This window comes from Mustela putorius, unplaced genomic scaffold (assembly GCF_011764305.1).
Source record: "Mustela putorius furo isolate JIRA1106 unplaced genomic scaffold, ASM1176430v1.1 tig00000196_pilon_pilon_pilon, whole genome shotgun sequence".
Lineage (NCBI taxonomy): Eukaryota > Metazoa > Chordata > Mammalia > Carnivora > Mustelidae > Mustela > Mustela putorius.
Genome location: NW_025421310.1, coordinates 9,524,224 through 9,540,289, shown reverse-complemented (window position 1 = coordinate 9,540,289; position 16,066 = coordinate 9,524,224). Strand labels below are relative to the sequence as shown.

Below are 16,066 nucleotides of genomic sequence, written 5' to 3'. Positions count from 1 at the left end.
CCCCCTCGGCCCCGCCTCCCCGGCCCCCCGCCTCCCCTGATTGGTCGGCCTTCCTGCCCGTCAGCACCGCCCCCCTCCCCGGGTCTGCAGCAGCTCCGGCCGCCTCGTCGCGCCCCCCCAGCCCCCTCCCCCCGCCCCCGCCGCCCCCCGGGCCGGTGCAGCCGCAGGCGGGGTCCCCCTCCCCCTCCCCCTCTCCCCCCGGCCTCGCGCGCCCCGGACCGGCCCCCCCTTTCCCCTCCCCCTTCGCGCCGCCGCTGCCGCGATGCCCCCCCCTGCGCCCGGGGCCCGGCTCCGGCTTCTCGCCGCCGCCGCCCTGGCCGGCCTGGCCGTCATCAGCCGAGGTACCGCAGCGTCGGGAGCGGGGGGGCTCGGCCGGGAGCCGGGGTCCCGAGCGGGGATTGGGGGTGGGGGGCTGCATCCCAGGCGGGGAAGGGGAGGCCCCCCGAACGCTGAGGTCTGGGTCCGGGGGCGGGGGCTGCACCCCCTGGCTGGGAAGGGGACGCCCGGATTTGTGCCCCGGGGGCAGGGTTCCGCGTCCCGGGGCTGAAGCCTGGGCCTACGGGCGGAGGTCGGCTTCTCCCGGCAGGCGAGAGGGTCGCGGACACCTGATCCCGGCCTGGGGGCGGGAGTCTGCGGCTCCGGATCAGGGAGAGGGATCAAACGCTAAAGTGCTTGGGCAGGCTCTCTGAACTGAGTTGGGGTGTGGAGGGGAAGGGGATGCCCCGTCGGGGGTTTTCATCTCTGAGTGAAGACAGTCCCTGAGGGGGTCCTGGCCTGAGGGCTGGGGTGGGCGTTTCTGGGCAAAGGTGGGGGGATGGTGTCTTCCCAGGGTCTGTAAAAGAAGGCGGCAGGGGTATCCACAGACCTCCTTCCCAGGGCCAGGAAAAGAAGAGGGGCTCTGGCCTCCCAGCTGGGTCATCGAGGTGGGGAGAAAGTGCCCGCGTTTGGGAGGTTGCAGTTATGTAGGGGAATGGAGCTGGTGATCCAGGAAGTTGGGGGTGCTGGGCTGGGGACTCAGACGCAGGAAGCTCTGGCTGAGTAGCAGGGTTCAGAGGCTGGACTGAGGATGAGAGGGGCAGATTGGGAAGGGAGGGAAGGAAAGGGTTAACCTGGGGTCAATGGGTTAATCTCAGCCCTGCTGAGAGTAGGGAGGAGTGGGGCTGGGGGTTGGTGTGTGGAGTGGGGAGGGGCGAGCTGGGCAGTCTTTGGAGAGCGGATGTGGATGGCGGCTGGGACCCTGTGGCTCCCCAGTGGGTTGGCAGCCAGGGATGGTCCAGGATGTGCCCCCTGGAGAGAGGAGGCAAGAGCAAGAAGGCGGGAGGCAGGGATCAGGGTTAACTCAGAGCTTCTGGAGGATTCCCCCAGGCCCTGCCTTGAACCAAGGATCACAGTCAGGGACACACAGTCAGGGACAACCTAGAGACCTCAACAGTCTCAAGGAGGCAGCCACTCTCAGTCTCCCACCCACACAGACCAGGTCTCGCACAGACACATAAACACCCGTCACCGGTCTGACCCAGAGCTGCGCCTGCAGACACCCACAGTCACACAAACAGAGCCCAGTGCGCAGGACCCCCCAGCCCGAGGGCCTCAGCTGACTGGAGCCTCAGTGGGTTGGAGCAGGTTCCAATGTTCCTCCAGCCTGACCTGTCTGAATCACCGTCTGACGCTCTGTCTGTCTGTGTCTCTCTGCCTCTGTCACTCGTCTCTTTAGGTCATTTCCAGAGGCTCCCTAACTCTGGGGGATATCCCGCTTGTCTCTGTCTCTGGGTCTCTGTCTCTCCATCCCTGCCGTCCTCAGTACAATTTCACATCTGCCCTCCCTGCCTTGGGCCCTGCTTCTCATCGTCACACACACGCACCTGTCTCGTCCTGGCCCCCTTGTTCTTCGATCGTTTCACTCCTGGAAAATCACGTCCCATCTTGGTCCCTGACACCTCCCATTTTTTGTCCTTGTCCTTTCCTTGTCCCTTGTCTTCTCCTTCTTTCCATGTTCCTCATAACCTCGTGACCCCCATCCTTCTTCCCCTCTCCCTTCACCACCCCTTCTTTTCCTTCAGTCTCAAGATAACTTCCCATTTTCTACTTTGAATCTTCCAGATCCCAGAAATTGCTGTTGTACACACATCCTGGGCTGGGAGCTTCTTGGAGCCAGGAGGCGGTCTGTGACCTAGGACCAAGTCCTCTCCCACTGCCAGGCCTTGGGTTCCCCATCAGAGACTAGGGCAAGAGGCATTGGGGGTTGGTCTGAGACAGATCTAAGTGGCAGCAAGCAGCCCCACCCACTGACAGCTGGGGCTCTCTGAGAAAAAGCTGGGTGTGGGGGGGGCATACACAAAATTGCATTTCCTCTCCTCACCGATTCATTTGCTCTTTTTCACATTCCAGAAGGAATGCATGCAAGTGAGCACACACATACATCCTCTACAAGTATGTATTAGAGCAAACCCCACCTTGTCCTGGCCCCGCCCCTCCAACATGCACTCCCTGCACTCTCTTGAGAAAGCCCAGGTCACGGCTTCCCTCACTCAAAGTCAGACACGCAGAGTTGAACACATGTAAGGTGTTGGTTTGTTGGCTGATGCTTTCCCTGAGACAGAAACAAAATAAGCCCATTTCTCCGCAACTGGCTTTTTTTTTTTTCCCCCCACTTAAGCTCCCCGGCATCCAGAGATATGGTTCTATCTTTAGTTTCTTTTCTAAATTCTTTGTGCCAACACTCACACTCACACATACATATATTCACTTCTAGCCGGTGAGGGGTGCTGGACGGAGTGGGGCAGGCAGAACAGGGCGTGCTGGCCACTGTCCATGTTCCTCTGAGCACCCGGTCTGTCCGGACTGGATATTTGAGCACAGAGTCTCTGTTCTGGGCACTGGGGATGTGTATATACGCGACAGTGAGCAAGCCAAATGAAGTCAAGGAGCCCTCAATCTTAGTGGGATGGAGAGAGATCAAAACCTAGAAACAAGAAAAACAAGCAAGTAAGTAAACAGGTAATCTCAGAGAGTGACGAAGGGTAGTGTAAAGAAATTAAGAGTGATTTCAGGGACGACCATGGGAGCTCTGGTGGTTGAGAGAGCCCTGTCTGAGCTGCAGGGAGCAGAGTTCAGAAGGAAAGGAGAGAAGTCAGCCTTTAAAAGATCCCAAGGGAACAGTGGAGGCAAAGGTCCTGAGGGGGGAACCAGCCGAAAGGAGCAGCCATTATATAATGGATAGTTCCAGGGTTCTTGGCTCAGGGAGTCCAGACATCTGTCCTGGGAAGGCCCCTACACTTGGAGGTCAGCAGAGAGGAAGGGGGATCTGGGGGTTGCAGCCCCTTCTCACCAGCTCTTCTCTGCCAGAGCCACACCCCCTCCCAATGCATCCCCCACCGCTCCCTGAGTCCAGCCTCACTTCTGCCACAGCTCCCTGAGTGACCGCCACAAGTCACCCACCCTTGTGGGCCTTGGCTTCCCATTGGTGGGTTCCAGAACTGTGGAATCCAAGCTTCCCCCCACTGGAGAGTCCCAGCTTCACCAAAGTTCCCCCTTTGAGGGGTAGCAGGAGGTGCTTATCTCCAACCAGAGGCCCTCCATCTGTTAGAAATCTCTTTCTCACTTAAGGGGAGGAAACTTACCTACATGTGACCTTCATCGCTTGACTTATCAAGGGGTATGAAGGCTACTAGTGCAGACTGGCATGGACCCGAGTGGGTCCTTCCAGTCACCACTGGCCCCCCAGACCAGCTGGGGCACCTGTCGCACCACCATCCCATCAGCCAGCACACGTGGGGGCTGTGGGCAGGCACTCAGCTAGCAGGCTCTGCATTGAACCTGTTGCTTGGGTGACCTCTTGTCATCCTCCCCACCACCCGCAACACCATGCAGGAGGCACAATTATCATCCCTACTTACACAGGGGGAAACTTGAGTCCCGGGGAGGTGAAGGAATTTGTGCAAGTAACTGGCGGTGAGGGGGCTCGAACCCCGGCAGCCCGGGTACCCAGTCTGTTCTTTCAGTGGCCTGGTTATGCTGGCATGGTGGTGTCAGAGCAGATGCTGACAGGGCAACCAGACATGAGTCGCCGACTCAACTCTGGTGGGTGCAGGGCATAGAGCAACGGGTCCCCCACCCCCACCCCCGGGGGACTGACACCGAACCCCAGATAGCAATAGATGTTTCTTAAAAAAGAAGGTGCTGTTAAGAACAGTTAGCATTTAGTGGACCATTCCTGCATGCTAAGCGCTGAGCTAAACATTTTGCTTGCATGTTCTCATGGAATGCCCCACAAAACCCTTAGAGGGAATGACTGTTGGTTTTTTTTTTTTTTTCCTTTTTATAGATGGGGGAAACTGAGGCTGAGACTGTCTAGGGCTCACCCAGCCAGGAAATGGTGGGGCAGACATTTGTTCTCTTAGCACAGATTCCTCCCGGCTTTCTTATCCAGTCTCTCAGGACCATTCATTCTTCCTACAAACACTTCCCTGTTCTGGGCTAAACCCAGCTCTGGGGGACACAGCCAAGATTCGGGCTGGGCAGGCACCCCTGAACACTGTCCCAGCTGAGTTAGAGGGTATCCAGTAGAAAGGGTTGAGATTCTCTGTCTTGAGCAGTCAGGGAGGCCCTCCTGGAGGAGGGGGCATTTGAGTTTGGGTCTTGAAGGATGAATAGCAGTTCAAGAGTTGGAGACACATGCTGTACGTATCTCTTTACATTTACTCTTTCAACAGGTATTTCCCAAGGCCTTCCAGGGTCAGGCCATATGCTGGGAGATGCTGAGGATACAGACCTGAGTTAGACCCAGGCTCTGCCCTCAAGAAACTTCTAGTCTGAAGGGGGAAACAGACAACAGATGGCCACCATGGTGTGATATGAGCTTTAATGGAGGTAGTCCAGGCACTGTGGGAATACAGACCAGGCTTAGAGGGGGTAAGGAGGGCTTCCCAGAATTAAGGGAGAGTTTTCTAAGCAGAATTCCTACAGAGTGGATCTCATGTGCACTGGCTTATTTATTTTTACACTAAACATCTTTTGAGGCCTCCTGTGGGCCAGGCCCAGAGCCAGCAATGCTGGAACCCTGGAGGTGGGTCAGACCCAGGCCTCTCCCTGAGGGGCTCCCATCTGTTGAAGGACACATGCTCAGACAGGATCCGGGGTGAAAAGGACCGAGACAGAGGGAAGAGCAGTGCTCAGGGACTGAGTGGGTATGGAATGACTAACCCAACCCCTACTTCCACTTACCGAAGCCCAGGAAAGAGCAGGGACTTACCCAAGGTCACACAGCAGGGAGGAGGGTCCTGATTCTGGAATCTGGGAATTGTGTGAGACAGGCATGCAGATTCATGACACAGGGACCAAAAATCCAAGACCTGTCTGAGACATGGATTCCTTCATCTCTTACCTCCTGGGACTGCCCTCAGCTGAGCCTGGAGCTGGGCGTGCTGGGGATACAGATGGTCTGAGCCAGGCTCTGCCCTGCAGGAGCAGGTGGGAGAAGCAGATGACTCGGATCCAGGGTCCCCTGGGAGCTGTCTCTCCTAGGAGAGGCGTCATTATAAGAGACCCTTGGAGAAGGAGAAGCATTTTTGTCATAAGCGGTGGGACAGAGGGACCAGGAGAAAAGTGGGGAATGTGGACCTGGGTCACACACCCAGGGAGACAAAGCAGGAGAGTGACTCCAGGGTCTCAGACCCAAGTTGAGGGGGGCTGAGTTTTGTCCTGGGGGCAGGAGGGAGCCACGGGAGAAGCGGAGGCAGCTCTGAGTGTTAGGAAGATCTCTCTGGAAGGAGTGTGTGTCTGTTTCCGTCTGCCAGGACATAGGATTGAGGTCCGCCTGTGTCTGCGGGCCTTGCTCTCGCCAGCAGCAGCTGGTGTAGCCCAGGACTTAGCTCGGGAGCCCTGGGCCCCTGAAGCCTGGGGGACCTTGGACAGCTCCGTCTTCACGACCAGGCCTCCTGTAACCTTGGACAGTGGCTGTCACCGGAGGAGGAGGGGGGATTTTGTCCCCTATGGGGCATCATCGAGCAATGTCCAGAGCAGTTGTGATCGTCACCACTGTGAAGGGGGGCAGCTACTGGCATCCAGTGGGTAGATCCCAGGGATAGCGGTATGGAGCCCCTACAGTCCCTGGTGGGGACAAGACAGTCCCTAAAGGGGAGAAGCACCTGTCCTCAAACGTCAGTGGGGCCAAAGTGGAGAAGCCCAGGTCTGTGAGTGTGTGAGCAGGAGTATGACAGGTCCCGTGGCATGTGTGTGTGTGTGTGGGAGGTGTGTGTGTGTGTGATCTGATCGTCGGTGACAGCGTGACTGCCTGCACCCGATTCTTGGCCCAGGGTGGCTCCTTTGTATTTGAGAGGCTGTGACAGGGTAACCGTTTCCTCGCACACTGTAGCTTTCTGCACGACTTTCCAGAGTGCAGGGGTGGGGGGTGGTGAGCATGGCCCTTCGGCTGGTAGTGTCAGCGTGACTAATGAGGCTAGTGTGTATGTGTGTGTGTGTGAGAGAGAGAGGGAGAGAGAGAGAGAGCCAGCAATGGCCCCCAGATGGGGCTGTAACCAGTTGCATGTAGACAGCCCCCACCTGCGTGTGGGGCTGTTGGTGTCAGTGCGACGGTGTGGGTCTATCTGTGTACAGTGGGCTGACCTTCTGCTGGGCATGGGTCCTGGGCTGTGTGTCAGCAAGAGTGTGTGTACACGGGGCCCCCGAGCAGGCCCCATTGCCCTCTGGATGTTGGAGTGTCAGACTGTTTCCTGGCCCAGCCTGGGTTCTGCGTGTCTTCCCTGGGCCCCGGCGATGTGTCTGTCTCTGTGCGTGTCTGTCTGCTGGCCGTCTCCTGCTGTTACCATGGCTGTGTGGCCGTGTCCACTCTGCACAGCTCGGGTGCAGGCAGGCCCCTTCCCTGCATCCAGAAGTGACTCTGGCCACGGGGCGGGGCTGCAGGGCCCACCCCAAACCCCAGGACCTGGGGAGCCCTCCACACTGGCTCTGCCCCAGCCCAGTCCTGAGGGGCTGCTGATGGGGCCCATGGGAGTCATTGGGGCTGCATGGGCAATTAATTCATTAGATTAATTAGCTCCTCATGCGAGGGCGGGGGCAGGGCAGCCCCATGCTGAGCCCTCCTTCCCCAGGCATCCAAGGTCATCCAGCCTCTCCCCACCCCTGTGCGGCTCCATCCGCCTCCGCCTCTGTGTGCCCAGCCCCCACTCCCTGGCCCTGGTCCAGCCCACTGGCCACGGTCCACAGACATGAATAGATGGGGGTGTGGGCTCTGCTGGGCGATGGTGCCCATGAGCTGCGCTGGAGGGTGCGGGCTGGCGTGGGTGTGTGCCTGCAGGTGTGCCCCGCAAGCACGGGCAGGCGGGTGTGTCTGAGTTGCGTCCTTGTGGCTGTACACAGGGCCCAAGGGCGAATCTGTGCATCCGCGATAGCAGCGTGTCTGAGTGGAGACATGCACGCGCCTGTGTTGGGGAGCATGTGTCCGCATTTCTGTGTCCGTAGGTCTGTGTACACATGTGGGTGACTGTGTATTTCCCTGTGTTTCTGAATTGCTATGTGTACATGGATCTGTGTGTGTGTGCGCCATGAGCCTGAATGTGTCGGTGCCTGTGTACGTGTACATCTGTGTGTCTGTATGTGCACCTGTGTGAGTCTATATATGGCTCCGTGTGTCCTTGAACTTTGAGCGTGTGTGTGTGTGTACACTGTGAATATGTGAGCAACCGTGTGGACACGTGTGTGCATGTCTGCATACACATTTATGCGATTGTGTATCTGCGTACGTATATGGGTGTGCCTCTGGGCATGACCTCTGTGAATATGTATATGTGTGTGTGCACGCGTGTGTCTGTGTGCCGTGATTAGGATGTGGTCTCAGTGTCTTTGGAGGCATGTAGGCCTGTGTATCCCAGTCTGTCTGAGTCAGCGCGAGCTTGCGGAAAGGGACAGGCTGCGTATGTTTGCTCCGAGTGCGTCTGCAGCACGTCTCTGGAAACATCGATGACTGCGTTTGCCACGGGGTGTGGGAAATGTCTGCGGGTGTCCAGACGTGTCCAGTCCCCGCTGAGCTGCCCTTCCTGTCCACAGGGCTGCTGTCCCAGAGCCTGGAGTTCAGCTCTCCCGCGGACAACTACACAGTGTGCGAAGGTGACAACGCCACCCTCAGGTACCTCTGATCTCAGGGACTCTGAAATCACCCAGTCCCGCTCTGTTGCCTTCCTCAGAAGACAATCCTGACTTGCACGGACAGCCTGGCCCCTGTCAGTCAGGAGAGGTGGTTAGGGGCATGACACTGGGCCTGGTTCTGTGCCTGGGCCTGGGTGTCCCCATCCGTGAAATGGGTGGAGGGATGATAACCACTATGAGGGCTGCCACAGGGATTCAAGATTTTGTACACACATTCCAAGTTCGGAGAGCACAGCACACAGTGACCAATTAACAGATGGGAGCCAGGCTTATTCCCCCCGCTCAGTGCTGCTCCCTACGCTAGGTCTGCCCTTGCTCTGGGTCTCTATCCCTCTCTCCCTGGGTCTCCATTCCTCATCTCTGCATCTCTGCCTGTCTCTCCCAGAGTGCTCCAGATACTTTTCCAGTCTCTAGCACACAACATTCACTCAGTAACCATCAGCTACCCTTCCTTTGCGCACTTGGGCTCAAACTCGAGGCTCAGTTTACCCACCTGTAAAGTGGGCCCAGTCACTTCTCCCACACAGGGCTTCAGTGGGAACTGGCGATGCAGTGAGCCTTCCTCTCCCCACCTCTGAGCCCCCACGATGGCAGAACCTGGAGGGCCTTCTGGGGTGGAGGAGAGAAGAACCCTCACCCTTGTCCTCCCAAAGCTGCTTCATTGACGAGCATGTGACCCGTGTGGCCTGGCTGAACCGCTCCAACATCCTGTACGCGGGCAATGACCGCTGGACCAGTGACCCGCGGGTGCGGCTGCTCATTAACACGCCCGAAGAGTTCTCCATCCTCATCACCCAGGTGGGGCTCGGCGATGAGGGCCTCTACACTTGCTCCTTCCAGACCCGCCACCAGCCGTACACCACTCAGGTCTACCTCATCGTCCACGGTGAGCCCTCGGCTGGGCCTTGGGTGGCAGAGGGGACGGAGGGCACGAGGGAGAGGGAATCCTCACATCCTTGCCAATTGTCTGATCCCTGATCCTGGGGATACATGGTGTGGGAGGCAGACACACACCCTGCCCTCGCAGATTTCAGCCAAGCGGAAGGAGGGACAGCCACCCAGAAAGTGACCTTTCAGCATGACAGCTTCTAGGGCAGGAGAGCTGCAGGGGTGAGGGGGTGCTCAGGGAAGACCGGCTCCCCTCAACTCTGTTTACTGAGCACCTACTATGTGCTGGCAGTGCTCTAGGCGTGAGGGTTGGAGAAGGAGCCAGGCGGGTTCTCCCTACCCTTTTGAAGCTGACTTTCTAAGGAGGCGGCTTCCCAGACATAACATCTGAGCTGAGACCTTCAGCTGGGTGCAATGCTGGTACCAGACACGGAGCAGCGCTGCAGGGATTGGGGGGAGAAAATGAGTCGGGTGTGCAGAGCAGGTCCCATGTGGCTAGATGCCCCAGAATTCAGAGGGAAAGGTGGGCAGGAAACAGAGAGATCAACAGGGGACAGAGCTCAGGAGGACAGGGAGCAGTTGGAAAGACAGGGACCCAGAGACAGAGACAGCCCAGGGGGCCCATGACAAGCCCCGACTCAGAAGCCAGACCACCCAGCTGCTGAGGAACCCTGAGCAAGCCAGGCGGCCTCGGACTCCTCATCTGTAAAATGGGATGACTCTGTCATGTATCAGATCCAAGACATGGTCAGCTGGAAGGGGCATCTTTATTTTATGCTCTGCCAAAAAAGAAAAGAGAAATAACCCCGCCAATTAAACTCTGGCATTCTATGTTGGCAGACCTTCCTGATTGGAATAAGGTTCCAGTGGGTGGGAGAAACAGACATATGTGTTAGAATTGATGACTATAGCGACATCTACCCCAGGGGGTGGCAGGGTGGTGAAGGTTTAATGAGCTAATTTGTGTAAAACACTGAGAACAGGATTACCATGCCAGAAGCACCGTATGAGTATTTGTTATAGAAATAAATTGTCTAAAATAAGAATAATAACAATTAATAAATAAAAATAGACAGAGATAAGGTGGGAGGAGTTCCGACCAGAAGGCAGAGAAACCAAGTTGGGATGAAGAGGGACAGAGAGAGACAGAGAGACAGAGACTGCAAACGAACAGGAAAGAGAGACCAGCAGTTAGACAAGGAGCCAGACCCAAGAGTCAAGGGAGAAACACAGAGGAATTCTCAGAAAGATAGAGAGAATGTTGGCTGATCCCCTGGGTATAAGGGAGGAGGGGCTGGGGGCCAGGGCTCTTGGGTCCTTGGAGGCCATATTCGGCCTCTCACTGACCTCTCCCCTTCTGGCCTGCAGTCCCTGCCCGCATCGTGAACATCTCCTCGCCTGTGACAGTGAACGAGGGGGGCAGTGTGAACCTGCTTTGCCTGGCCGTGGGACGGCCGGAGCCCACAGTCACCTGGAGGCAGCTCCGAGGTGAGGACCCCACCCTGGCCCAAAACCCCTTTCCCTACTCCGCAGTCCGGGCCCCTTGATCCCCCTTATCCCTAGCTAGATTTCCAGACTCCCCTTTTCTTCCATCCCTCATTCCCCCAAACCTTGTCATGACCTGCTTTCCCCCTTCCCCACTGACCCCGTTATGTCGCCAGCAGCCCTCAGAGCCTCAGAGCCTTCAGCACCTGCAGGGCTGAACCACTGTCTCTAATTCACTTGCTGGACCCCAGCCTGCTCCCTGTCCCCACCCCAGTAGCCCTGGTCTCTTCCCCACCGGCTAACTTAATTCTGGGTCCTCAGTCCCTACCACTAACCCTAAGTCAGGTTATAACCAGTGGCCCCTGCCTCTGTTCCCATCTCCTGGTCATTTCACTACATCTCCTCTGCCAGATGCTCTAGCCCAGCCATTCTCAGACTGTGGTCCCCAGATCAGAAGCATCGGCATCACCGGGAGCTTGCCAGAAACACCCCTTCTGGACCCATTGCAGGCCTAATTAGAAATCTCCCTCACCCACCGTCACCACCACCAGTCTGTTTTAACAAGCCCTTCAGGTGATTCTGGTGATGGAGCTGAGAACCACTACTCTAGGATCCCCCCAAACATAGCCCCCACAGTACCTGAACGTGATATGCAGCACCTTGTGTGCCTGGATCTCCACCCCCACCCCCCAGATCCCTAGACCCTCAGTCACTGGGACTTTAGAGAGCAAAGGTGCCAGTCACTCTATCCCCGAGACCCAAGAACCCAATAACTCAGTCTCAGATCCTGGATCCTTTCACACCAGGTCATCTGAGCCCCACAGTCCTGGGCTTGAGATCCTGGATCCCTAGATGCCCTTTGTCCCAAAGGGTCTTCCAAGCCTGGTGATGTGTCATGAGCCCCGAGATATCTGAATTACTGATCCCAATTACTTGATCCTGATTCCCTGAACCCAAGAATAAGCTCCCAAAACTCTGGACCACCCCCTCTTTTGGTCTGTAGTTTCTGGATCTTTTTGAGCTCCCAAATCCTGGGATCCCCCCAACTGGGTTCTGTGAGCCTCATGATCTTAATGGTGAACTCCAGATCCCTGGATCGGTTGCATCCCCAAATTCTAGGACTCTCCCCATTGGGTTCTAGTTACCAGGCTCCTGACCCTCATTCCTTGCCCCACCCCTAGCAGGAGATCCCAGGCCGGGATCCACACCCCTGCCCCAAACCCCTCCTGGCTCACACTGACCCGGGCACTCCAGGCCCTGCGGTGCCTGCCCCGCTGATGTGTGTCCGTGTTGTGCCCGTGTTGTCCCGTGTTAAGTGTTTGTGTCCGGCCCCGCCCCCTCCCATTCCCTCCCCGAACAGACGGCTTCACCTCGGAGGGCGAGATCCTGGAGATTTCTGACATCCAGCGAGGCCAGGCCGGGGAATATGAGTGCGTGACTCACAACGGCGTCAACTCGGCGCCTGACAGCCGCCGTGTGCTGGTCACAGTCAACTGTGAGCCCCCTTGGCACTGCTCATGAAAGGGGGGCAGGCCCTGGGTCCCTGGGGAGGAGCATGGGAGTGCTGGACGCCTGGAAAGGAGGGAGGAGGGGGATGGGGACAGAACCCCTTAGACCTCACCTCGCTAGGAGAATTCACTGAATCTTGCCCCTGGCCAGATCCTCCAACCATCACGGATGTGACCAGTGCCCGCACGGCCCTGGGCCGGGCTGCCCTCCTACGCTGTGAAGCCATGGCCGTGCCGCCTGCGGACTTCCAGTGGTACAAGGATGACAGACTGTGAGGACAGCACCCTGGCGTGCTCTGCGGGGTGGGGGTAGGGGGAAGGTAGCCAAGCCCTAGATCCCGAGAACTGGGGATCCAGCTTCTAGGGGATGGGGTCCTCTGGGCCCCAGGGAGGTCTTGGGGAGCTTACTGAAATCTTGGGCCCCACAATATGAATTTGGAACCTTGTCTCTTCGAGCTGTTCAGGGAAATTTGGGGGTCGATGCTCATGATATGGCGAGGAAGCTTCAGAGACCATTGGGGTTGAGGTCCACCAGGGTCTGAGAGCCTGTAGAGATTGGGGGCACACACTGGGAGAGTCCAGTGACCCTGAAGGGTAGGGGTGCCTGGCAGGGGTGCCTGTGGGAGTGGTCCGGGGACCCATGGGGAGCTAGATCCCGAAGCTAGGGGTCTTTGAGGTAGGGGGCAGAATGAGGGGCTGCCGAGAAATGGGGGAGGATGAGAGTCGGAGGGGTGGAGTGGGATCTGCACCCCGAGGGAGTCCCACGCCAGGGTCCCATGGCCCAATCCCTGACCCAGATCCCCGGCAGGCTGATCAGCGGTGCAGCCGAGGGCCTGAAGGTGCAGACGGAGCGCACCCGCTCGATGCTTCTCTTCGCCAACGTGAGCGCCCGGCATTATGGCAACTACACGTGTCGCGCCGCCAACCGGCTGGGAACGTCCAGCGCTTCCATGCGCCTCCTGCGTGCGTCCGATCGGGAGGGGGGGACTGGGGGGGGGGGACGAGGCCGGGACTGCCCCCAGACTGACCGCGAACTTGGGAAAGTGACCCAAGCTGAGACCCAAGCAACGTGACTGAGCGAGAGACGCATCCATTCAGTGGATGTCGATTCCTTGAGGGCCCACTAGGGGTCGGAACTGAGACTGGAATGGTAAGAAGCAGCCAGCCCCGCGGAGATCTGCGGGAAGAGTTTTGCAGGTCGAGGGAAAGCTGTAGGTACGCAAAGGCACAGCAAGGAGGCTAGCGTGACCTGGGCAGAGTGATCACCGTGGAGTCTCAGGCTAAAGAGGGAAGGAGAGGCAAAGTCTCATGGGCCATGGAAAGGATTTCGGATTTTATTCTATTGCAGGGTGAGGCCCCTGGAGGCTGCTAAGCAAGGGACTCACCAAGGGGTTGACGGTTCTGAAGAGTCACTGACTGCTGTTTGAGGAATAGCCTGTAGGGGGCGCAAGATGGAGGCCAAGGGACCAGGGAAGGGGCGACCGCGGTAACCCAGGCCTGGAGCGGTGGCGCAAAGTCGCTGTGGCCTGGAGATGTTTCGAAGGCAGAGGGAAGCAGGAAGTGGAGTCGAGGCAATCGCAGGTGTTGGCTCCAGTAGCCGGGAGAAGGGGAACGTAGTAGTAAAGTATTGAAGTGGGGGCCGTAGCCAGTCTAGGGAGACAAGCCAAGGGTCCCGTGTCCAGCGCGCTGACTGCCAGACGCTTCGTAGCCATACTGGATAGTATCTGTACTGGATGGACCTCCACGACGTGAAGATCTGAGAAAGACAGGGGCTGAGAGAGGGACTGAGCAGCAGAGTGAAGTCATGTTCGGCGAGATGCTGAGACTCAGATCAGAGTGGGAGAGCAGGCACACTGAACAAAAGCCCCAGGAAAGCCCCTAGAGAGGGAGGCTCAAAGACACCCTCAGAGACAGGGCAGACACAGGGAACAGCGAGACACACACGGGGTCTCCCCTTCCCAGGCCACCCCTGTGACGCTCTCTCCTTCCCCAGGCCCAGGATCCCTGGAAAACTCAGCCCCGAGGCCCCCGGGGCCCCTGACCCTCCTCTCCGCCCTGGGCTGGCTGTGGTGGAGGATGTAGGAAGAACCCAATGCAGCTCGCCTCCCCCTGCGCGGGGCCTGAGGCCAGGATCGAGAGAGAAAGGGAGAGCAAGCGCCGTGGGTCTCGAGGGGGCGGAAGAGCTCTCTGCCACCGAGGAGAAAGAAGAGAGGAGGAGGAGGAGGAGGAAGAGGAGGAAAGCTCTTTAGAGAACCCATCACTGTGAGGGATAACGCAAAATTATGCATCTTTCTACAGCCATTTTCGCCACCGTTCACGTTTCCGACTGTGACCCACCCCCGGCCACCCCACACCCCTCTCTTAGCTCAGGCTGTCAACCGGATCGTGTGTATGTAGTGGATGTGTGTGAGCATGAGCCTGCACGCGTGTGTATGTGTGTGGGGGGGAGGGGCTCAGCAATCTTCCCTCCCCCAAAACCCCCACGCCTACTGCCCCCAATGCTGCTGCCTCTCACCTCTGGCTGGAGGTAGGTATGTGGGCTTCGTGGCAGAAGCTGTGAGGAGAGGATTTCCAGGCTCCCCCGTCCCCAGTATATGCACGCACAGCACCCCCTCCCCTCTCTGTTGAGAGTGTGTCTCCTGGGCCGGTTAGGAGTGAGGAGGGGTGTCGCGCACTTGCCTGTCAAGCTTTCATTCAGCCTTTGTGAGCAGGTGGGAGAGCTCCGTCTTGGCTCTGGGCCTCCTTGCTGTCCACCATCAGCTGCCTGCAGCCCGAGCGAGGCCCCGTCACTGGCTCAGCAGCCTGAGACCTTCCCACTCTCTCTGCCCCCCCTTCCCTCCCTTGACTTTCTGGCCCTATCTGGGCCAATCGGTGCTTCCATCCAACTGTCAGACTGGTGCCTGTGGTCACCTGTCTGTCTCAGTGCTTTGCCCTACCCCACCCCTAGCTCCCCTCAGCCCGCTGCAGCCACCCACAGGTGTGGGCTTGCTGGTCTACCACCCCCGACCTCTCCACCAACTGTACCTCCCAAAGGCTGACCTGACCGCCCTCACACACACTCCAATAGACACACACATACCAGCGACTGTGACCAGCAATAGCCCCCCGGCTCCAGCTGTCCTGCAGCTGGTGACCAGCTTATAGTTCCCTTGAGAGTGGGCAACTTGTCAGGAGGAGGCGCTGAGAGGCTGTAACTTCAGCTCTGATGGGAGGAATATGCAGTATGCATACCACTTACACAGAGTGGGGAAGAGAGAGGCATCACAGACATCCCCAGTCCAGACCAAGATGTCAAGTCGCCAGCTCTGACTCCTGGGAGACCCGCTAGAAACACTCACCCCAAACCACACACCCAGAGCTTGGGGAGGAAGAGATCAGAGCAGGGGTGGGGGGAGGGGGGCAAGGGGCAGTGACTGTACCTCAGACGGGGGCGTGGGCCCCATCCCACATTGTCTTCCATCCCCAGGGTCCAGGGGGTTGGGGAGGGGTGGGAGAGGGACACCAGGGAGGGGGTGGGGGGGCCCTGGGGGCCGTGTGTTCCGACTCATGGGGAGTGTTGAGACCACCACACCAATAAACGCCTTTTTCCAAAGTCTCTGCCTGCAAGTGTCAGGGTCATTAAGGATTTGGGTGAGTGGAGGGCCAAGGGTCTTTTGTGGTGCCTCCTCGGCATCATTTCTACCCTCTCTCTCTTAAAGTAGATTTGAAATTGACCCATTACACAATGATGTGAGATCTATCTAGATCTGCACCATTGCTTTTCCCTGTTACATGGAAGATCTTGGGTCTGTGGGAATAGCAGTGGTGGGGAAGGTAGTATGTACAGGCCGAGAATGGTAGAAACACTAGAGTATAGAGAAGAAGGTCTAAAGAAACTGAGTCCATGGTGACATTGTTTGAGTAGCTGGATCAAAGCTTACCTGATGCCCACATTCATTTATATAAGCAATACACTCCCCTGAAAGTATAAGCCAGTTTGTGTTAGGTTTCTTACCATTGATTAAAAAGGAAATGAAAAGTCT

The 16,066-nt window shown here is 57.7% G+C and overlaps 1 protein-coding gene across 1 annotated transcript; it reads left to right on the top strand.

Annotated features, from left to right (window-relative positions):
- The first annotated feature begins 209 nt into the window (after positions 1–209).
- Positions 210–15,641, top strand: IGLON5 (IgLON family member 5). Its single transcript, XM_045077433.1, has 8 exons — positions 210–341; positions 8,065–8,143; positions 8,817–9,049; positions 10,420–10,539; positions 11,897–12,031; positions 12,196–12,316; positions 12,853–13,007; positions 14,038–15,641. Exons 1-8 carry the CDS (start codon positions 263–265, stop codon positions 14,124–14,126), a joined length of 1,011 nt encoding a protein of 336 aa, XP_044933368.1. The 5' UTR covers positions 210–262; the 3' UTR covers positions 14,127–15,641.
- The last annotated feature ends 425 nt before the right edge of the window (positions 15,642–16,066 follow it).